The 24,130-nt window shown below is 36.6% G+C and overlaps 1 protein-coding gene across 4 annotated transcripts in view; it reads left to right on the plus strand.

Moving 5' to 3' along the window:
* SHISA9 (shisa family member 9) overlaps positions 1-24,130 on the plus strand; it is a 184,243-nt gene that overhangs the window by 1,223 nt on the left and 158,890 nt on the right. For 3 of the 4 annotated variants that reach the window (XM_064152968.1, XM_064152967.1, XM_064152969.1), the window contains exons 2-3: positions 84-689; positions 7,745-7,872. In XM_064152968.1, coding sequence (XP_064009038.1) covers positions 166-689; positions 7,745-7,872 — 652 coding nt within the window. In that variant the 5' untranslated portion in view covers positions 84-165. Of the gene's footprint in view, positions 1-2; positions 690-7,744; positions 7,873-24,130 lie in introns of those variants that run through there. The other variant, XM_064152966.1, reaches the window with a different exon arrangement.

The raw sequence follows: 24,130 nt of genomic DNA on the forward strand, positions 1-24,130 counted from the left end.
CCCGTTTGGGGCTGTCTGTGGTGCTGAAGGCGAGCACGGGCTGAGCGGACGCCCGGCCCTTGACGGAGCCCCTTTATGTTTAGCTCCTGGCGCAGCGCAGCATCCAGCAGCTCGAGCGGCGGCGGCGGCGGCAGCAGCATCGCGGAGCCGCGGCTGGAAGGCAGAATGGAAGGCTTTATTCGGCTGCTTTTGAGCTACTTGGTGGCGGACCTTCTCACCCTGGTGTGTCGGGCTCAGGAGAAAGCCGGTCAGCAGCTGGGGAGCTTCGTGGTGCTCTCGGGAGGAAACCACTCCAGCCTTGGGGAACAGCTAGACCCCTCGGAGCCACCTCCCACCCCGGACTTCTGCAGGGGCTACTTTGACGTGATGGGGCAGTGGGACCCTCCCTTTAACTGCAGCTCGGGGGAGTTTATCTTCTGCTGCGGCACTTGTGGCTTCAGGTTTTGCTGCAAGTTCAAGAAGACAAGGCTGGATCAAAGCACCTGCACAAACTATGAGACACCGTTGTGGATGAATACTGGGAAGCCTCCTTCCCGCATAGACGACCCTCTGCATGATCCTACCAGGGATAAAACCAACCTCATTGTCTACATCATCTGTGGGGTTGTGGCAGTCATGGTGCTGGTGGGGATCTTCACCAAACTAGGTCTGGAGAAAGCACACAGACCCCAGCGGGAGCACATGTCCAGGTAAGCCTGAGTGCCAGGCAGCAGGGTCCCCTTCCCCCCTACCTTTAAGGAGGAGAGTGGAGCCCATGTGCTCCCACAAAGCAAGCAACTCCTTTCAGGCAGGCTACATTAATCTGCAAGGCAACCATGAGAGATCAACTTTTGGTAAGCAGAGCTCCTGTGCTTTCACAAGTCCAAGTTATCAAAGCACATGCATACTAAGGAAGATTTAAAAACAATTGTGGAGTCTGCACAGACAGTAGTCCATATTTATCTGCAGTGCCTGACCCTCTCCCCAACAAAATTCAGCAAGTGTTCCCAGGTACAATGTGTATTAATAGGAAAACAATTTTTAAAAATTGTGAATCCAGCAACACTGAATTATAGAAAGCCTGATGGGTTCCCACTTCCAACAGTTTCAAAGCTTGGAAAATATTTTTACTTCTCAACAGAAGGATGTAAACAAATGTCATCTCACCCTCCCTCTCCAGCTGCAAAATGGTTTTGGCAGGACTTTCTCTACTCCCCCCCCAACCCTTGCAAGTGTGTAAGCTATTTGTAACATTTCTAAGCTGTGAAAATGAGCCAGGGTGGAAGGCAAGAGGGAGATGCCAAAAGGAGAAGCTATTGTAGTTTTTCTTAACATTTTTTCACTTATTGTTGAGGGGTAAAAAATGGAACCTGAATGTCTTTTCTCATCCATATATGTGTTATCCTGTGTATCTACAGTGTAATGGCTGAGTTATATCAAGGAGAACCTCCCCCACCTAGAGTTAGGCATGCTATGTACCTTTTGCTCCAGATACTGGCAGCCTAGTGGTGGATAGGCAGGTGGGCAACTCAGGACAGAGCCCAATAGTTTTAACAACATATTCCAAACTGAGATTGTCAGAGTAGTTCAAAATCAAGGCATAATGCATTTGTCAAGTTTTCAGTCTGTCTGATTCTTTATGCTAATCCCAGGCACATGAAAGTGAAGCAGATGGGAGAAAGGCATTAAAAAAGGCAAACAGCTCCATTAAAGCATCTAAATAGATTCCAGCATATTGGGCAACTTCAGCAATGAAATGCAGTTAAAAGAATACCTCCTACTGGACATGCAGTGTGACAGAAAGCTTCCTCTTGCCCTAACTGGTAATGGTCTAGTTCACAGTCTTTAAAGCTGGGATGAAGATTCATCCTTAGAAAAATAGTCAACTCTACACATCTAGCGCCTTATTTTTTACTGAAGTTTCTGCATGACTTTTTGATTAATTGCTTATCCTCAAATGAACAGCAAAAGCCACAAAAATACTCCTGCAAATGCATCACCAGTTCACTAGCAATTACTTGCTATTTATAAACTGGCTGATATGGATACAGTTTTACTACCAAGGAACAGTGCACATTGCAGAAATTTCAGTCAACATTGTGTGTCAGTGGTACTTCTGCAAAGATGTTTTTGTTGAGCAATGAGGTATAATGCTTCTTTAGACATTTTGAATGTCTTCAAGTACTACATTGATAAAAATACAAGATTTTTCCTTTTTTTTTTTTTTTTTTTTTGGTTAAATCTTAAACTACAGAGCTTGTTTGGAAAAAAACTCTCCCATGATCTTTCTGTAGTGTCTTCATGCAGGCAAACAGGCAGGGTTTGTAACAGCTACAAAAACCAGGACAGAGTGAAGTTGTATCCATCCCTGCTTATATATCTGGCTTAATTAGGTCCTATTTCTATTAGTAGAAATATTTGCTATCTAAAATATAAGTACAGAGTATTGTGAAAGGCTATTCTGTCTTAGTTTATGGAAATAGAATTATAGGGGTTTGGAAAATCATTCTGAAATCCTTCAGTCATGTATGCATAAAGATTAGCTTTCTGAAGTGGTTCTTAGAAAAGGTCATCTGTTACCTGATTACTTAACAGTGTCTGAGATCTTGTACTTTTCATGCCATGAAAACGTTCAAGTCAGGATTATACAGAAACTTAGAAAGTCATGATCACATGGAAAAACAGTCACCCACTCAGTACATGTAATAGCTAGTCATGTTCTGAAAAAAACAGTGCTGTAGGTTTTGGGGTTTTTTTAAAGTTTTCTCACTTCTCTTACAGCTGTTATGTGGTCTTAACATTCATGTGGAAAACGACTTTGAATTGTAAATCCTTTTGGCAGTCTAAAAATCTGCTCATTTACTGAAGAATTGAAGTAACCTCTCTGACCCCAATTGTGTGTTTAACTAAAATATTGCATTGTAGCTCATTTTACAGTACTAATGTTCTGTGAAAAAGGCTGCAATGCTTGAGGAGGAAATAATTTATCTGTTAAAAAAGTTAATAGTACCAACAATTAAAATAATATGTAGTCTATATTCATATTAATGTTTTTTTGGTAACACTCATCACTGCAATATCAAACCACCAAACTCAAACAGAATGCTCCTTAGTTTTAATTCAGAACCTTATTAATATGCAAAAATATACTGCATTGAGAGTGTTAGGTAGGCCAAACCAAAAGTGCTAAGTGTTACTCCATTTTGATTGGCAGCAAGAAACAGAGAAAGGGTGACTTGTCATCTATTTTTGTGAGCTAAGATGACTGCTCCCCTTCTCTTCCCTAGCCAGTGGCTACATGAAACACCTGAATCCTCTTAATGCCTATGAATGAATTCACCTGTGGAAGGGCAGCTGCTGCTTATTAAGAGACAACACATAATGTGAACAGATCTTTTTATAAGGGCTGTTTTTTTAAAGAAGTAAAAAGAACAACTGGTGTAAATTATATATTTCCAGTTTTGATTTACTAAACATATAAAAAAATGTGAACAGAGACCTGACACATGAGAATAAGAACATTGTCCATTGAAGCTAAACTGTACCACACTTATGAATTCCTTATTTCATCTTGCAGTCAGTGGATCTGCTGTTGAAGTAAGGCATTGGTGTGTGTAAGAGTGGTGCAATGTCAGTAAAGGAAACTTTACAGGTTTGGTGAGTGTAGTTTCCATACACTTGCTTTCATTATATTTTGTTTACTGCTATAACAAAACAAACCAAGAACACCCCTTTATTTCATGCAATTCCCCTGAAATACTTGATATTGAAAAAAGTATTGGGGAAATATATTTATTTAGTGCAAATAATTCACAGGGAAAAAAATCTCTATTTGGTATGTTCTTTCAGGAAAAAAAGAGTCACAATGTGTCCTTTCTTTAGAAAGTTTGTTAATTCCTTTTGTTTTGAGAAAAAAAAAGGACAAGTGTGACACTGTTGACATTTTCTTTCTTGTTACATCAGTGCTTTTCAGTAAAACACTTACTGTTGGCAAGGAATTGTAAATCTGGAAGATGAAAATAGAGAGGAGTATTACTCTACACTGCATATTTCACTCTAGACATGAGATGATGTTTTATCATTATTTTAATTTAAAAATTTCTCACTTGACATTAAAAGCTTAATCCCTTCAACCACAGTGTCCAAGAAATAAGCATTAAGAGTTACCTTGTTTGGCTACTAATATTCTTTTACCCTCCTGCTTTCTAGAATAGGGGAATAAGATAGTGTGTGTTGTTAGATATGGCAAAGGGAAGGAATGTGGCAGTGTTGTGCCTAAACAGAACTCATCTGCCTCTTGAAACAGACCTAGAAGCTCTGTCAGGCATACGAAGGCAGCATGCTCTTGCTACTTACAGACTGCAACAGCGGGACTTCCACTGATGGGGCTCCATCAGTTAAAGTGGAGAATTCTCCCTTGAATATGAGCAGAAAGGAAAAAGCTTTATTTCTATTTCATGGACCTTTTTCTGCAAATAAAACCACACCTTTGTTTTCTTCCCTAATCCTTGTGGAGGATGCACAAACATGGAAAGATCTGAAAGAACAATATTTACAATCATGCTCTATGCTATAGCTCCCATTTTTTTCCAGTAGTACTTCTGGCAGTATGTTAGCACCCTTCCAAATACTGTGAGCCATCTGAGCTCTTCTTTCTCCCTTCACAGTGTACTGAGCTCACAAGGTAAGCCTTTTGTTGATCATTCAAAAGGCATGTATGTGAGGTCAAAACAGTCTGACTGAATCACAGAAGTCAAATTATTTCCCTTATGGGTTCTGACCTGGTTTTGGAGGCAAAATATTACCTTTTATGGAATAACCTGTGTTTTGGATTCTTCAAGCTTCTACCTGTAATGGAAATGCCTGGCTTTGCATACTTTATTATACTTGAAAATAGTATTACATATCCAAAGAGAGGAATCTTATGGCAAAAGAAATGTTGAGGTTTTGTGATGCTTGAATAGTTCTGGGCCCTGAACTCCTATGTAGGTAACAGTTACCCACTTTTGTAGTACTTCAATCAATATCAATACACAGGACCTGCTGATATTGCTACCTATTACAAAGTTATCTTGAGTTCTGCATGTTATAGCAAAGGCGTATGTATATTTGCACACTCTGTGTATATAAAAATTCTCATTGGGGCCAACTCTTAATTTCCTCAGATAATGAACAAAATCAATATGAATATATTCAATTGTGACAAATGCATGAAGGTACTATTACAGACCTTGGCCTATGTGGAAATTTTCAAATCAAAATCTGAGGATTTTATCATGTACTGAGGCACAAATCTCCCTTTATCCATTTCATTATATGGGCAAATCTCTAAATTAACAAAACACAGGTAGAGCACTTCCTTTGTACTTCAGTGACATGAGATGTTATGTTTTTAACTCTCCTTGACATCAGTGGAAGATACAAGCTCTTTGTTATACAAGCTAACAATTTTAGCTAACACAGCATATGCATAGGTGCTGTGTTGTTAAAAATAGAACTTGATGGTGAGTAGTTAATTTTCTCTTAATAGAGTAGGAGTGGGGCAGCTAATTCTTTAAAACTCCTTCGAATAAAAGGCTCTCTAAAATGGTAGAAAACTTAGTTGACATTTTCACAGACAGGCAGTAGTTAACTGGCTGTCATATGGGGTGTTATTTAAAGTCTGTAGTAAACAACATTCACCATTAGATTAAGGGCGATGAAGAAAGCATTTCTGAAACCTCCTTTCACAAAGTTATATTACAAAATCTCACAGTTTTAACTCCCACATTGAAGTAAAGAACTTACCTTTGCTGTTCTTTTCTTCCCAGAAATGCGTCCAGCTGCCTCTGGAATTAGAATTAATATTGATGTCAGTAATTTCCTTTGCATAGAGATGTATTTGCATAGATTGACTAGATATTAATGGCTTTTGTCCCCACTTATTTTAACTTTTACAATATACTGCTTTTCTTTTGCATCATTTTCTACATACCTTTGTGAGATTTCTTCTGTTGAATTTTTATTATTCTGCTATGTAGGCCAACTCTGCTATTTCTGCTGTGTAAGCAGTGCTTCAAACGGGAGCATTGCTCTGATACCATTAATCACTTTGTTACTGTCTTCTGACCTTTTACAGTATCAACAGTGTAACATGTTGATCACAACTGTAACAAATATTTTAATAACATAATGCTAGCCATAAACACAATGAAACATCAGTATCTTTCAGTTATGTACCAAAGCAATGTTCTTTCAATCTGAAAGCAAGATTCAGCTCAGGATTCTTCTCTGTCTGTAACTTAAAGCTACTTTTTAATATTTAAAAGTACAGTGCTTCTTGATCAAGAAATCATTATGTCACAGAAGTACAGTGCAGGAGCTAGATAGTACTTGCCTTAGCTTTCACCAGTGAGTGTACTTATTTTTATTTATTTATTAGTTTATAAGCTAGTCACTTCTTGACGCAGTATCTGGCACACTGCATGTACTTTTGCAGAAAATTAAACAGTGGCCAGAAAATGCATCCATTCCCTTAAAAAACAAAACAAAACATCAAGGAGTCTAAAAATTAAAATTAGTAAACCAAAAAAGGACGCAAATCATCATCAGTGATGTGTTGATCTGAACAGAAAAAGAAACTTGCACTGAACCCTGAAGACACTGATAACACCTACCATAGCTTTCCTTTGCTTCAGGCAACACCTTCTGCAGGTCGGCCAATTACTTTGTATGGCACAGTGGTTCAGGTAGCTACGTGGCATATACCTACAGGCTAATCCTGCTCCTACAGAAGTCACTTGTGAAACTCCATAGTCCAGAATCAGACAGAGCCAGAGATTGACGTGCTGAGAGTTTCACAATTTAAAACTTAGTAACTCTGGATGCAGAGGCCTGGTACAGGTGTGTGTGTGCTTACCTGTATGCCCAAGAATGGATTTACACTCAGTAGGACACTGGGCAGTAAAACTAGACCTTAGCAAATATATCTGAGTGAGCTGAATCTGCCTCTCAGCTCTGCAGAAAAAATCCACAACCAGCATCAGGTTGAGCCTTGTCTAACTGTCAGAAGTCCTTTTACTTGCTCTCTCTTTGTTAGCATAAAGCTTTCATCTTGTTTCTGTACTGGTTTCAAGGCATCAAGGAGTGTTCCTGTACAAGCTTTGCTCCATCTTAGTGACTAAGACACTCAGAAGTTAGCAAAGTAGTTTCTGATCTCCCTTCCGGATGGGAAAAGCTTAAATCCCTGTTCATGAAGAATATTGTACTTATCGGATTCCTACATGAAAATTATGAGACCCTTAAACTTTGGGGACATTTCTGAACGAAAATGGCCAAGACCACTGTTTTGTGCAAATGCAAGTATGAGAAATTACTTTGACAGGCCTTGCTGGTACTCTAGGTGTGAGGATAACTAGTTTGTGGAAGCTATAGACAAGGTCTAGGTGCTGAGGTGCTCTCCTTTAACCAAGATGGCAATGTTACTGACCACATGCAAGGGCAGAACACAAATCTCAACAAGCTTAATTCATGTTCATGCAAACCCAAGACAGGTAAACACCTTTACATGTGTCCAGTGTGTTACTGCTAGCACACTAAGACAACCTAAAAAGAGCTTTAGGTACGAGGTCTCACCATGAATCTGATGCCCTGATTTTCCTGTGAATGAAGCTGGCTTCTCCAGCAGCCAGTATGACAGACTGCATCTCAGACTTCAAATCCTTGGGATATATTGGTAATGCCTTGCAGATTTCTGGGTTTCATTCTGATTTTTTTTTACTTTCAGGGCTCTTGCTGATGTTATGCGACCTCAAGGTCCCTGTACAACAGATCATATGGAAAGAGATTTAAACATTGTAGTACATGTGCAACATTATGAAAACATGGAGACAAGACCACCTCCAAATAATTTACGTAAGTTGCATTACAACTTTTTTTCAATATCTAGAACACTGGCACTAAAATGAGAATTACAAACCAAATAATCGCTGGAAGTCAAATGGGTATCAACAGTACATGGATTCTTGCGAATGAAACATCTTTATTTCACAATTAGAACTATTTGGGATTTCCTAGTGCAAATAGTGCAACACTAGGAGAAAACCATTTTAAACAGAAACATTATTTATTATTTTTATTCTGTTGGTTTATGGTACTAATATTGAGTTGGTATCTTTGTCTCCTGTGTGGTGTTTTGTTTAGCTCATTACGCTATGCCTTATTCTGTGTTTTGGCATACCAAAATACACATAGTTAAGCTTACAAATAGATTGAATAGGGTGTTTCATAGGGCTGTAACATCCAATAAGAAAGCAGTCTCATTAAGCTACTTTATCATCTCAACTAGTGAAATAGTCACAGGCTTTCCTGGAGAAGATCTAGTTTTATGTGGTTTTCATTTTCTCATTTTTTTTCCTAAGGGAAAGGTAAGTGAAAGATTGTTACTTCACGTTTTAAACAGTTTTTTAAATTTCTGTATCTGATATTTATGTTATTGAAGGCAAGGTAAAAATGCACCCTGAAGCTTCAGAGGAAATATGGTGACATTTCAAGAGGTTATGAAGTCCCAGGCAACTTTTTTCAGTTTTATATTAGACCAGAGTACAGATCTTTCTCATGCTCAGATACGTTATCCTTTTGTGATGAACAATCCCACAGCAATTTTGTGTTTATGTATTTTTATATATGTATTTTATATTAACATATAAATGCATACAGATTATAGATAATATATTTACAAAATTGAGTTCAAAGTATTTATAAAAGAAAAAGGCAACATTCAGGAAGCTAAGGTTTTGATTGTTAGGCAGTGGATCATTTTATTCTGTGCTGTAGATCAATACAGACATGCAAATATACTTTTACTGCATTGGTATTTTTATTTTGAAACAAATATATGTACTAGTCTTTTCCTTATCTTTCTGTAGCTGTAGGAAGCGGAAAGTTTGCTTATATTTGGACAAATAACAAATTTAATTTGGACTGCACTTGGAAGTTGTGAGATTTTAATGCTTTCTGTTGAGGGAAGAACAGATTCATATGCTGCATGCGCTCCTGATGCTTGTTTTCTGATACAGGCTGACTGCAATTTCTTATGAGCATCCTTACAGAGTAATAGGAGAGAATTAAAGCTGTGACCTCTAATAAAGATACCACATAGAGTGGAGTGTGACACCTAATCTGTCTGCACTGCACTCCAGCAAAGCACTTCCACCTGGGCCTGTGCAGTTCTACACTGCAGTGGGGGAAGTACATACACACTGCAGCATTATATCCCTAATTGTATAAAACCATACCACTTCTGGAGGGTAATTTACATTTCTCTCGCAATCAAAGGTGTTCTAACTCCTTGGAGCTGTGTGGTGGTGAAATTAGTCAGGTTTGAGGAGGATAGAAACACACTGTATCACCCTTTGCTTTGTGTACTAGCTCTTTGCTGATCTCTGATCCTTCCCATGTTTTCAAGAAGATGCCAAATGGTAGCATTATTATCTTCTCTCCTATACAAAACATTTATTCAGAGTCCTTGTTAATGAAGGAGCCAGAAAGTTGTATTGATTGTATCTAGATCTTTGTAATCATCACACTGAGATATTTTGCTTGAAAATCTTTGTATGCCACAATATGTGACACAATATCAGGTCTTTACATTTGTTGTTTCTTGGATCCTAATTCAGATTTAAGCTTTACTTCTACAAAATCCTGCATATAAAAGCAACTAGAAGCCACGCAGTTACTACACCAAGTACTACACAGTTACTACAAAAAAGAGACATTTAATAGTACCTTAGAATCTTGGCTTGTGATGACCCCAGGCATCTGTACAACCTCTGTCTTGGCATTTGGTCCTCTGGCACAGATAGAAGAATTATGTATGAAACATCTCTTGTACCACACAGAAGCACTACTGCTACTTTGGAGCTCTCTTAATCAGTTGGGTAATGAATAGGGGCAGCCCCAAGACTTCACATGCAGCTCAGGTATTCTTGCTACAAATGGAAACATCAGAAGCAAGCAGTTTAGATGATAACTGTTTCAGTCTTTAATCAACTTTATGGATTAAGCCAATAATTTTGGATGGTTCAGTGCAGACCTTCAAGTGGTAAAATTACTGAGGGCATTCCATAACCAATATTACATACACTTGCTTCATAGAAAGTAGATCGTTATTTTCTATTTGTTGCCATTATGTTCCCTCATAAACACATCTAAAACATGACTAAACGACCTATGAGAATTAGCCAGAACATCACAAGTTATTAAAGTTTGTTGAAAGCATGTGCCTTTGTGGTGCAGAAGAAATCTTTATAAAGAAAAACTGTTAAGATAGATTTTCTAGATCTCGTATACATTTGAAATTCCGTAGTGGAGCTCTGAAATATTAAAAGAATGGATATCTCTTTCAGAAACTCTGGTAGTGCAGCGTTACCTGTTATAGGGCTGGAAAAGTGACAGTCTTCTTTGGCTATCTTTACAAGCAAATAAACCAAAATTAATTACAGCTTGTGTAGAAATTCTATTTCAGATCTTTATTTATATAGAGAAAATGAATGTTTCAAAATTAATAGCATCAGACACTCTGATATGTATTTTGAAAGCTTTTTTTCTAAGTTACCACCTTCTGTGTAATAGCCATCTCAAAACTTTAAAATTTGAGACTTATGTACTTTTCACATTGGTCCATAATATGAGAGTAGGAAGAAATTTCTTAGATTTTCTAAGTTGCCTGTAGCTAACACATCTCTTTGCCAACACTATAAGTCTAATAGAAGGCAAAAAGTAGAGATCGCTTTTTAGCGTTTTGCAGTTTGCTCAGTTACTTCTCAGAAAAGAATCCAATTCTGATACTCAGAAAAAGAGCAGACACATTGAAGGTTCTGGGAAAACACAGGGTTTTTTAATTTTCCCGTGTGAACTCACACAACCTGGATAGTTTTTGTAAAAATTACTTTGTTCTTAGTGGTTCTGAGTTGTCATAAATTTGTTCCAGTACTGTGCTCTACTTAAGATTTCTTTTCTATTATTTCCTTTCATTCACACACACTAGAATGTAGTGATATGGTGAAAAGAAGCAGGAGATACCTAGCAAGAATCCTAGTATACACAATTGCTAACATGGAATATTCAAGAAAAAAAAAGTTATAATAAAAACAAAAAACCAAAACCAAACCTTCCTGAAGAATTTGAGTTGTTTTATTAATACCTGACTGCCATGAATCCTAAGAAAGCAGCAGGATTGAAGATCATCTTCTTCGTCTTCATCTTTTTCTATTTTCCCCCCTTCTACTTATGGTATTGGAAGTAAACAGCTTTTTAAAGTTGTTGGGATTATAATACTGGTGCAGTGGGAGTTAGGAGGATTTGTAGCTACATCCTTGTTTCTGACGTGTAATTACTGCTATAACCATTGATAGTAGAGTGAAACATGTTTAAGTTAGTGCAATCCAGAGTCACTTTTTCTAACGTTCAGTGAAAGCCTCCCAAGTTAAAGGTCACTTTAAAGGAAAGTCAGGTCCAGATTATGGAGGTTTTAAAATGACAAATGCTAGCCTTTAGGTAGTTTGACATGTATGGATTATTTCTTCATTTTGAATCTAACATTAAAAAAATAGCATTGAGTTGCAAACACCACTCAAAGAAGTGTTGTACTCTGTTGAATGGCCAGTTTAAAACTGGCCAAGGATTTACAGCATGTGATTTAAATTACATTTTTTCCCCTCTTAAATATATGCAGAGGAGTATTGTGTTTGCTGCTGTATTTGATTGTCAGTTGTCCTGGATACTTACTGACTACAAATGCTAATGCAGAAAACAAGGCTAAGACATTTCTGTAACTGGTGCATTAAGTTAACTTTTGTTATTTTTTTGTTTCTGTTGAAGTTCTTGCATGTTGGAATAAGCATTCTATATTCCTATGCTTCCCCTCATTTCTGTAAACTGAAGCTCAGTCTCTGATTTCCAGTGAGAGAAACTGTCACCAGTTTGACACTGTGAAAACACAGAATTTTCTCAGTCTCTTTCACCTCTGGTGAATGTGCTTTTTATTGTTGTTGTTGAGCACAGTGGTCTTTGGCAAACTAATTATTTCTATGTGTAATATACATAAGCATGTTTAGATCAGATAATTCACTTTGTCACATTGCCTAAATACAATCCTTACTGTTGCCTATTGGAAATAACTCTACAGGCATATTAAGAAACTTGAGTGAAGAGAACTACTATTTGAAATGCAAAGCTCCCAAAGTATATAACACATGATAAATAATTTACTTACACAGTAACTATCGAACAATGAATTGCATAATGCTGAAGAAATAGTCATTGAGAATGTGCAGGTATTACTAGAACATTGGTGATAGGAGCCTTGAAGTTGTTCCAAAAAACCTCTTCAGAGAGAGGGCTGCTAAATTCAAAGCACGAAGCAAATAACTCTATGTATGGCCTCACTGATGTCTAGGTTGTTTGGTTACAGTAAAATACTTTTTTTCAAGCGTGGCTATGTGCACGAGTTGACCCCAGAGGAACCATTCTATGTTCTTCAGAAACTTTATCTGGCTGTTCACTTCCTCACTAAGGACAGGATTCCAGCCATGTTTTATGAGTGGAAAGATGGACAACACTAATGAGTTTTCAGACAAGAAAAAGATAGTCTTAGCACAGTGACAGAAAGAGAAGTGAAGAAGTACTGCTGATGGAGTACTTCGAGACAATGAAGAATGAGGGAGAATAAAATGGCTATCTTAATTGGAGGACGTACTTAGTTCACAAGAAACTACAGTGTTATGACAGAGAGATGGGACTGTAGTGGGCTGTAGGCACAAAGTATTTGCTTCCACTTAAATCCTTAGTCTTCACTGCCAGTATGCAAAAACTAATTTTACCAGGGTTTTTGTGATCTGTGCAGGAAGCACTTCAATGCTGTCCCAACCCTTTTTGATAATTCAGATTAAATTCCTGAGCTAAAAGCCCTGGGGGAGGGCTGCTTACTACATTTTGATTGTAATACACAAGGAGAGGAAAAAAATATCTACAATTATACACTTTAGAAAACTAATCATCCTAGAAAGAGCCCACACTACCCATCACTAGCCAAGATGGCAAAAGAAATACTGTATTTTAAATACATAATTCTATCTGAGGTTAAAAGCTGCAAGCTATCTTGAGACTACTTTTAAACCATTTAAAATTAATTTCTACATACTCACTTCAACTGAAATGATGATACCAGTACAACTTCAAAGCATTAAGAAATTTGCGGTAGAGGTTTTGTTAATACAATTGCAGCTATTTCAATAGCTCCAAAGCCTCTATGCTGGAAACAAAGTTTCCCGTATAATCTTGGAATCTGAAGATGCATTTCTCTTGCAACTCAGTCAGCCCCTGTAAAATAGTAATGTTTAATCAGTTCTGAATTAGTTTAGCCTCATTTTCATTAATATAGAAAACGTTTCTAATTTACATTCAGATTTTAATTCAGATGCATGATGCTGATTTAAGTGAAAATGCTATGAAAAGTCTTGAAGCACCTATGAGTATGTTCCAACAAGTGAATTACAAGCTAAGGATTAACTCCTGAGTTTGTCTAGGAAAGAATAAATACTTAATTTGTCACTGACTGTTGTACATTTAATGAATTAATGTTTTTAGAAAATAGGATGATTTTGAAAAGGTTAATATGTATCTTATACACAACAGCATTGTATATACAAGGACAGCAGTCTTCAAGTGTAGTATGTGAGAAGTCTAGCAATGCTCCTACAAAGCAATTAATTTGATGCCTTTAAAATGATCCTGTCAGGTTAATCTGGCAAATGAAAAAAAAAAAAAAGCCAAAGACAATAGTAGACAGAAAATTTTGCATGAATTGAGGAACTGTATCCTAGATCTACAATCAATCTGTGGACTTAACATCATTACGTATGTTCAGTTACTCCAGAAACTTCTTTTTAGAGATGGTTTTACTGGAAACCCCGTGGGAATGTTAAGCATCCTCCCTGCAAGTTTATTTAGTGGGATATGTTTTGAACCATGTTGGGTAGGTCTTCACAGGCTTTGCTCCATGTAACCATTTCCATTAGGACTGAACAATAATGTTTTTGCTCCACGTTTCTTCATTTATTGTACAATAAGAACAATTAGATTAGATTACTGCCTTGAATCCTATCATTTACTTCTAGTCAGCTTTTAATTCAGATAAATTTGACATATCTTTATAAAAAAATATTTGGGAGAAATACATTTAATCACTGATATTATCCTTTAACGGCAATAATTAACATTGTGGTAATAAAAAGTATTTAGAATATCATTTTACAATTTATAATGTAGTTTAAAAGAATGAATGATTATTTTATAAAATAAAAATTATTGTCATGACAGAAGAGATCATCACTGTAACAGACTATTATATAGGCAGCTTTAAGCCACACAAGAGCAGACTTCAAAAGCACATAAAAAGAATGAGGCTGATTTTGCTGTCATTGGGGTGCAACTTAACATACTTTGAAATGTTGTCCAACAGTACAAGAATGTATTTACCATATGCAAGATGAAAAGTTCCATATCTAAATGTAGTTTGGCTTTGGAAAACAATTATGTGTTTCCCTTGTGATTCCACTTTTACTGCTGTACTATCAGCATAATTATTTAATAAGGGCTTAGTTCCACGGGTGTTTGTTGTTAGATGGTGATATGTCCTGTTATAAAATATTCACCTGAAAACAAAGGCAGTGCTTAGAAGAATATTGCTTTGGCACTTTGCAATCTAAGTTTTACTTACTAAGTTTTATTAATGAGGTACTATTCCTATTAAATACTACCCAGTTTAATGTCCTGAATTGTATTTTATCTTTGGACAAGCACACTAAATAACAGTGTACTCAATGATGAATAAATTCCAGTGCAAAATATCCCCACTATTAACCACAACTATTAGCAAGATCAGTGCTTCATGCCTGTTGCAATGTTTCAGGTCACTGGGATTCTTGATGTCAAAAACTGGTACAACAAATAATGCCAAACTGATAGGAATAATTTTTTGATAGAGGAAAAATCCCAACCACACAACCTTTCTATTATTGTATTCTGCCAGATTTTATCTCCTTAAAATGAAGAGGATAGGTACTAAGCTATTTGTGGTTTGGTTTGTTTTTAATATGGCATAAGTCACCTCATTCAAAGACAAACAAAAGGTACCTTTTGCTTTCTATGCTGGTTTACCAATACCACCACAAAGACAAAGTACACTTGTCTTTTCCATGGCAAAACAACATTGCTTTTAACTCTTGAATTACAGCTTAATCATCTCTTTAAATCCATTAATTTTCACCCTCATATTTTGTCTCAAACCCCATTGATTTGTAACACAAATCATAAAAACATAAAATCATTAATATATGAGTTTCTCTCCTTGCATTCTGGCACAAGCATTAACTATTGCAAACCAATATATCCATAGCTAGACATATACATGTTTCACCCCTCTGACTGTGTGAAACTTTGATGCTATATTTTAGATGTTAAAATGCTCTTATCAGAAATTTAACATTCTGTAAAATTTCTCTCCATTTCTAAATCAGTCATACCAACTTTGTCAAGCAGAATTAATGCAGTGCTTACAAAATAAAGTAGAAGAGGTTGGCTGCATACATTAAAAAGCTTATGAATACCCATGGCAGTATTACGAGGCAATTGTGATATGCTATGCAGTGGGAGATAACTTCTACGGGTTTCAATCTACGGTTTCAATCATAAATGTCTTTCAGTACCTTTGTTCTATGTTCTCTGCTTTACATCATAACTTTCCTTGAATTGTACACATTGGCTCTGACTCCAATTTTATCATCATAAGATAAAGTCAAGAAGAGAACAAAGTGTGATTAATATTTATGAAATAGCTGTGATGTTAATTTTTGTAATAGTAAAAATAGTTGAAAAATATCTCTGGAACCATGATACAAAACTATATTGATAATATTTTCCAGATTTTAAAGTTTTCTTAGCTATACTAATACATTTAATCTTTAATTTTTCATTACCAAATTTAAGTAGCTTTTAAGAACCCTTCAGTAACATTTTTGAGTTTAGCTCTTAGAGTTGGACTCAGTGGTCTCTGGAGGTCCCTTCCAACACCTGACATTCTTTGGTTCTGTGATTTAAGAGAGTGTTTGTGCACCCAAGCTTAAGACTATAACTATACTTCTGAACTTGTGACAAGTCTGTAGCATAATCAAAAATTATCCACTTGTCGTGTACCATCTACTCCTCACTAATTACAGGAAATGCAAAACTGGTAGTTATTGATACACACACACGAGCATACACAAAAGAGAGCGTGCTTAACAAAACTCAAACCACTATTTGAGTTAGCAATTTGTTTAGCTGGAAGTGTCCACCGTAAACTAAGTGCTTTAAACACGTATGTGGTTTTTTTATCCTGAAAAGTTTGTCCTTGCTGTGTTGCTTTGCTTTTTACACTCTGCAGTATTGTCTAGGAAAAACCCTCAGCTTTTCCTATGCCAACAGTTACTTTTCCAGGACTAATGTAAGCAGTCATTATTACTTTTATTACTTTTGAACTGTGTTTCAATGTTCTCTTAACATATCCTCCACACATATTATGCCCTGTTCTTCCTATTGCTGTCTCTTTTGCTGCTTGTAACAAGCTGGTCTTCTGTGACTACAAATAATGTTTGAAAATGCTCATTTTTGTTGTTTTAAGAAGCCTGTGGTCAGCCATCTTGGACAACACACAAAAGAATACCACAACATAGAAAATGGCAAATGACTGCTAGCATTTCACCTTATCAACAGAGTAGTGAATATTTTCTGTTTTCAGCCATAAATTGGTAGTGTTAATGATTCAGAGGCGAGGGCAAGTACAACCTATAAAACTTGCAAAAAAAGTAGGCTTTTGACAGTATTCACAGCAATGGCTAGTTTATACCAATTATGTGAAATCCTGATTAGTCAAAAGTCATAGCAAAGCATTAATCATCTTTAATGGTTCAAGGATTTTACCAAGGGCCACTTCAACTCACTCAGGATCTCATATATATTTTATTGAGGGGAATTATGGTTTTGTTATTAATCTTGAATAAGAGGAGAAATAATGGGATACATGGGAAGTTTATCTTATGGCTTCACAAAAGAACAAGACATAGCTTAGAGAATCCAGTGTTGGAGAAGGAAAAATGCATGTTCATTGCCAGGAGTAATAAAAGCTACTCAGGGGAAGTGCAGTGAAAACTACCAAATAATTTATTAATCTGGTAAACCCTCCTGAGAAGTGTTTTGAGGAGGTGGATAGAATTAGGTTCCAGCTAGATATAAGTTCCATTTTGTTCTGATTTCAGGAAAGTTTGGGAGTTTTAAATAAGAAAAAAATTCCTGACCTTGGCACAGAGGAGAAATGGAACCTTTCTTGCTCTTCTTCCATGCTCCTCCTCTTTAGCAGCATAGCTGCTGTAGTTGAACAACACTTGTCACCGCCACTATGCAGAACAGGCCTCTTGGAGAGCTTGTGTGGATGCTGAATTCTCCACTGATGAACTCTGGCACGAAATAGGATTGCAGGTGGCAGCCTTCACTGATGTAAATGGTCTAAGATTTCCCTGGAACATTACATGAGCAGACAGGCATGCAGGATGAAGATCTGTTTCATCGAGACACTTTCAGGTATAAAGGGAGCCAAGTCAGCACATTTGCAAGGGGGTAGTTGGCCAAGAACAGGGAGACTAACTGGTCTGGCAGTCTGGCCAGGTTGGTTTGACCTGTGGAAAACAATATGCTTATATCGTTCAGAGGCAAATTAATAGATGGATTCTTGAGCATCCCTGTGTTAAAAGAATGAGGCCTACTAACAGTATTTTATAAAATAGCTTCCAAAAAAAGAAAAGTAGTCCTTTATGCATCATTCTCACCCAGGAGTTAAGCTAAAGGAAGCTGATAGCTATTTATGTTTTTTTCTTTTACTTTTTCTTTCATATATCTGAGGACCCAAAGGAATTGCTGTGGAACATGCTTTCAGCATTTTTTCCTAAAAGCTTTACCTCATCAAACAACTAACGTTGGTTTAAAGAACATATTTTGAGTCTATAATAATGTATTAAATTATTTCTCAGTTTTTCCAAAGCTGGAAGGCTGGAGAAGTACATTTCTACTAAAGTAATCCACATTCTTGTTAAGGTTTCAAGTGAGTTTCTGAACAGCCAGTGATACTGTGAGGAAATGTTTCTTATTCTTTGTCAAAACCAAACCTGGCCACCATTTTGATTAGAACAGCTTCAAGTTTCTAGTCACGGCTCTATAGTTAAATTGCTGTTTAATGCTTTACTTCCTTAAATGAACTCCTGTAAGGATGTATTAAGCAAAATAATTTATATTTATGATTACTTTCCCATAATTTCAACACTTTATTTTTCTTTAGTCCTTGCTTAAGGACTTCCATTTTGGAAAAGAGGTCTGTGAAAACAAATAGTTTCTCTCAAAAAATAATCTGACCCCGAAAGTATCTTCAAGAAAGTACAGAAAATCATAAAAAAGCATGCACTCTGTGGAATAAGGCATTTGCAGAATTGTTTTGTTTCAGACAGTTAACTAGAACAAAGACATTTTGAAGAGTTATAATGAGGAAAAAAAATCACTTATAACAGGCACTTCTTTCTTCTCTAGTATATGTTTGGTTTATCTTGTGTCTGCTAAGTTCTTGCATCAAAAGTCAATGCACTGAACTCTTACCTTGGGAGCCCAGTATGCTATTCCTTAATGGTGCAAAGCTAGAATTGTGATAGAAAGGCCAGGGACTAAGCCTGGATAAGAATGTTTGCAGAAAAAAACATTAACAGTTACCAGAAACTTCTGAATCTTGAAAAATATTAGAAGTGAAATTATGCCTCTTTGAAGATGCCCATACTTTAGTAGATATAGTTTGGAAGATAAGCAGATAAAATACAATGTATATTAAGGCAGCTCTTTCATTCAATATTTCATTATATTAATAATTTAATATTCACATTTGAAAACTATCTAATTATTTTTTCTGATTGTGATCCCATGCCTCTTATAGACAGGTCTAAATAACTATATGCAAATGGATTAGGCTTATTTCCTTTCAGAGTAAGCAAATTACAAAAGAGAAAGAATCATCAGTGCTGCAAGATTCTTTTCAAGTGCATACAAATAACACACTTTATAATATGATGATCTTGCATTGTCATAACCATTAACATTTACTTGTGAAAATCTGGTTTACAATATTTATTTGCAGGCTACAGTTTATTTCCTAAGTGACACCATTTCCATAGAGACATAGATGGAGATGCCTCTGGAGTCAGTGTTACCTTGCAATGTATGAATCAGCTATCCTGTTCTATGCATAGGAAATTATTTTCAGATTTTGTAAGCATCAAAACCACCCAAACATTTTTTAGAAAGGAAGGTCCATGAGACCTGGTTTCTGTAACTTAGTGCTTTACTTTGTTGAAATTGTCCACTAGAATTCAACACCAGTGTACTCGTTTACCACCTCTTATGTCTGCTCATTAGGAAAAGGAAGGATCATGCCTCTCCACTGCAACCCCTCTGCATCTCAATAATCCATATGCAGTACCTCAGATTTTTCTTGTGTTTCTTTAATTTGCCTGGATGAAAAATCCAAACCTGTTTCTCTCAGTTATCCATTCTGCTATATATACACTGATAGATTATCCAACAGAAGAAACAAAGCAAACAATTCAGCTCCATTCAGCATTTTTTCCCCTAACAGCTGTAGAAATAGCTCATCCTTGAGATCTCAATAACATCAGAAGGGACAAATGGGTTAAAAGTAACCAAAGGGAGTAACAGATAGATAGCTAGACAAAAAATTACATTAGCCTTGTTCTCTTTTAAGAAAATAAATCTAGACTTATTTACTGAGAAAAAAAAAAAGCTACAGGGCATTGTTAGCACAAAATTTGGATCCGTAAATCAAGTAAGTATTGAGATGCTGCTTTGAGAGTCTGTAATCATCAAACAGGGAAATTTAGCCATCAAAGGCTGAGAATGGGAAGAAAACAAAAAAAGAGGATAATCTGTGGCACATCCCCTTCCCTGTGGATCAAAGAAGTTCTATCAGGATGATGCCTGGTTTGTAGTTCTATATTAATTGTATAGGACAGTCTGAAGGGAGTTGGGATATGCAGGAAGATCAGCTCATAGAGGAAGATACAAGGTGAAAACTTGGCAGACAATTTATTAATTGTTAATTATTCTTATTTCTGCTTTGCATGATATTAAGTGTATGCTAGAAGCTTCCAAGTGGAAAATCCACAAAACAGTAATGCAGCATTAATTCTCCTTTATGGTTTGCAACACTCTTGGGAAAGAAGATACTGCACAGCTATAGGAATAGGAAGTCATTGATGTTAAGCAATCTGTGGATAATGAGGAAGTTACAAAGGGATAAACCCTAAGTATGCCTTTGCCTGTGTGAAATCTACGTACGTAAAAGTGGATTTCCTTGCCCCATACACCTGTAGCAGAGTTTGAAATTAGTGCATCCTAGAAGCTGATGAGCATGAGCTAGTAACTTAAGAATATTCTTCTCATAGTTACTGACAAATATTTTGAGCTTTAAAGGAATTAACCGAAGAGGAATCATTTTCTCTTGGTTATCATCCCTCTAAATTAAAACTAGAGCATATGCCTATCTTAGTCCAACATCACAGCATGAGTACACCATGATCAATATTCTATCACCTGAAGAACCCTTTGGAAATATTTTCATAGTAGCTTGCAGTCAGAGATCTCACTAGTCTTGACCTGTGTGAGATAATTGCAAGTGGTATGCAAATTGCTTGCTCTATCTTGTGGATTTGATATCAGTGACAGCTCCTAACTGTCATTCTCTCTGGTTAAGACATGGAGTGCTTTTTCATGTTGTACCCAGGACTAGAAGAACTGCACACTTCCTCCTGTATTGAAACAATTCCTGACACTCACCCTGTATAAAAAATGGAGAGGTCTTACAACCAGACCTATGTTCATACAAAGCAAACCTGAGCCTTTTTTTTAACACCTGCGTGCAAGCTGGGCACTCCTTAGCATCAGATTGCCTTTGTGCTTCATATTGTAGAAACATTGCAGAAGCCTGGCTGTGATCCAACAACACAATGCTATCATATTTATGGTTAGATACCTACAGCACAGGTTGCTGCTGCCACAGCTATCTGAAGTTGTATCCACTGATATCACTACGAGTCAGAACAAACCAGGTTTGGCAAGCTGCAGTATACAGTATCAGGAAGGCTGGCAGATCCAGTTCACAAATGAGAATCAGCATAGCCTTAACATAAAGAAATGCCAAATGAAAAGGTAACTTGCTCAGAGTGGATGTATTGAACGTATGGGATAAGAGAAGCTGTCAAAGAAAGATGACAATGAAGAGCTTTGCTTCACAAGGAAGATGTCAGAAAGCACAGAGAGAGAGTGAGTTTGAGTCTAAATGCTCCAGAGATTCTTTTTTAAAAAAAAAAAAAATCACAATTTCAGTACTAGGTAGTGTGTAACACCTGGAGCTGCCTACATAGCTCACTGATCTTCCAGAACAGAGAGCTGGGTGTGCAGAACTCATTCCAGCATGGGTAAATTTAGCTGAACTGACCATTTAGCACTGTATCAACTCATTTGGTAGATGTCTGGGTGGTAACCATAATATATTTTTCTTTTTAAGACATAGGTTAATATTACCAAAAGATAGTAAGGAAAAATGATCCTGAAAACCAAAATAATTTCACACTAATAATAACAACAACAACTTAATGATTTACCTAGTTATGACTCAAAAGCAGTCCAGAAAAAGTCATTCTCCACACCCTGAGGAGTATCTAGTGGGTGATGCCACTGTTTCAGATGAATCCCTCCCTCTCACTTGACTTCTTTCTCACTCATCAAAACTTTTGTTGCTTTCCTGTTTGTGATTTTGCCTTTTTGTGCTTGATAGTTGTAATGAAGATATGCCACAGTGACAAGGCAAGTATTCCAGAAAAATACTGCCAGAAGAGATGAAATGAAAATGCTAATACCTGATAGCAGTTTCTGGAAGTGATCACCAACGCGTAAATTTCTGTCATGCCCTGTAACTTGCAGAGGGGAAAATTGTTTAATGGTCATCATTAATTTAAAAATAAATCAATCAAAACACTTAGAAATGCAGGGAAGACAATAACTAACTGCTAAAGCCTCACTGCATCAGGACTCATGTAGGGGAAAAGACAGCATACGTTTGTCTCAGTTTCAACACCAACCGTAGCTGAGAAAGTGTTACAAATTTTCAAAAGCTCAGAATTGTGACACTTGGCTTAGAGTACAAGTGTGGGTTTTAAAACAAGTAACTGTGTGCTTTCTTACAGTAACATTCTTACCACTTTAGGATACTGCATCTCTCTCTATGTACTACAATGGAATGTGACATTCTTCTCTCCCCATCAAAATTCGGAGCTTAGGTCACTGTTGTATGAAGTATACACAGCATCCACAGAAACATAATTCAATATATGCTACCCCCACATGTGTTATGCAATATGTACCATGTATAGCATATCATATTCACAGGCCCACATTGGATCAAAAGAGTAGATGGAGAGTAACAGAATACATTCTTTTCCTCCATTTTGCTGTCACTTCACCTTTATTACCAGGGCAAGAACCTGTTTGTTATTAATATACCTTTATATGAATATATAAACCGAATTGCCTTGTAAGAGATGTGTCCTCTAATACTAGCTGCAGTTTCTGTTACAAGATTCCCTGAGGTAACTCACTGTGCATTCTGAAGCAAACAAATGTGTTTTAGCAGTGGCAGCATGATTTTTCACTCATTATTTACAATATTTTATAATGATGGTAATGATTAACTCTACAGGCACAGAGATTTCTATCTTCAGATCTTAGGAATTAGTGCAAAATAATGAGAAAATGACAACAGCATACTGATCCTGCTACAAACCCAGGGAAAGTCAGGTATTGTCTTTCACTGTCTTTGACAGTCTTTGAATTCCATCCACTGTGTTTTAAATAAATACACTTGAGATACAACAGTATAGTTTGTATCAGCATAATGCAGCAATAATTTCAGAACTATAATACAATAAACACTATCATTGTTTACATAATCAAGATATTCCCATCTCATAATCCAAGGATGCTTGTAACGGTCTCTTATATCATTTACATTATTACCTACCCTGGGTACACGGAGATGTAATTTGAAACAGAAACAACGTTGTATTGGGGATAAGGAAATGCTGATCAAAACCTTAAGGATTTCTAGAGGTCACAAATATCCTGGCACTTTGCCAGGATCACAGTTGCTGACTGGAGAACATTTCCCATTTTCCCTGCAACTCCAGGTTAAGAGAGTTATTAAAATAAAGCCTTTGAAGAAATTAATAATTGGTACTAAGCAGGTGTCCATTTTAGGGGGAAAACAGGAGTCTTCTAATATCTATACTGCTTTAAACAAGAATATCAAAATAGATGAAGAGGTAAAAGACTACCAAGGCTAAAATATTTATTTTTGTGCAATGTTGGTTAGCAATGGCGGTTCAAAAATCAGATATAAAACCTGGGTGTACAAAAAAAAGCATCTATTGAAGTGAACATAGGCATTGACAAGAACATACTGTTGTGAAAAGAAAAAAAAAAAGCCTGAAGGGACTGGATAGTGAATAAATAGAACACGGAGCTTGTCACACCTGGATCTGCAGTTTAAATACAGTTGTAGTGTGTGTAACAGTGGAAAGCTTATGAGTTTGCAGCCTAAACTATTACTAAATTTCTAATATTTTTAGTATTAATCTGGAAAGAAATTATTTTGCCTGTTTGTCAGTAGTGACAATAACCTGTTCTGACTTGCTAAAAAGAGAGGAGAGTGTTTATTAGCAAATATTTTATTTCTGAACACATTTGGTTTCATGGAAGAAAAATATAAGTCTTTTAAACAGGGCATCTTAGCTTTATTGATTGTGTTTTGGGTGGAATTATTACTTGGGAGACCTAATTTTGTAACAGACTGTCAGAGTAACTGGGCTATCTGGTAAGGTGGTATGCCTCTGCTTTCTCCTCTTTCACTGTTGTTACAACAACATGCTTTGGGCTAAAGCAATCTCAGTGGTATTTAAATTCCTTCACT

This window comes from Pogoniulus pusillus, chromosome 13 (assembly GCF_015220805.1).
Source record: "Pogoniulus pusillus isolate bPogPus1 chromosome 13, bPogPus1.pri, whole genome shotgun sequence".
Taxonomy (NCBI): Eukaryota; Metazoa; Chordata; class Aves; order Piciformes; family Lybiidae; genus Pogoniulus; species Pogoniulus pusillus.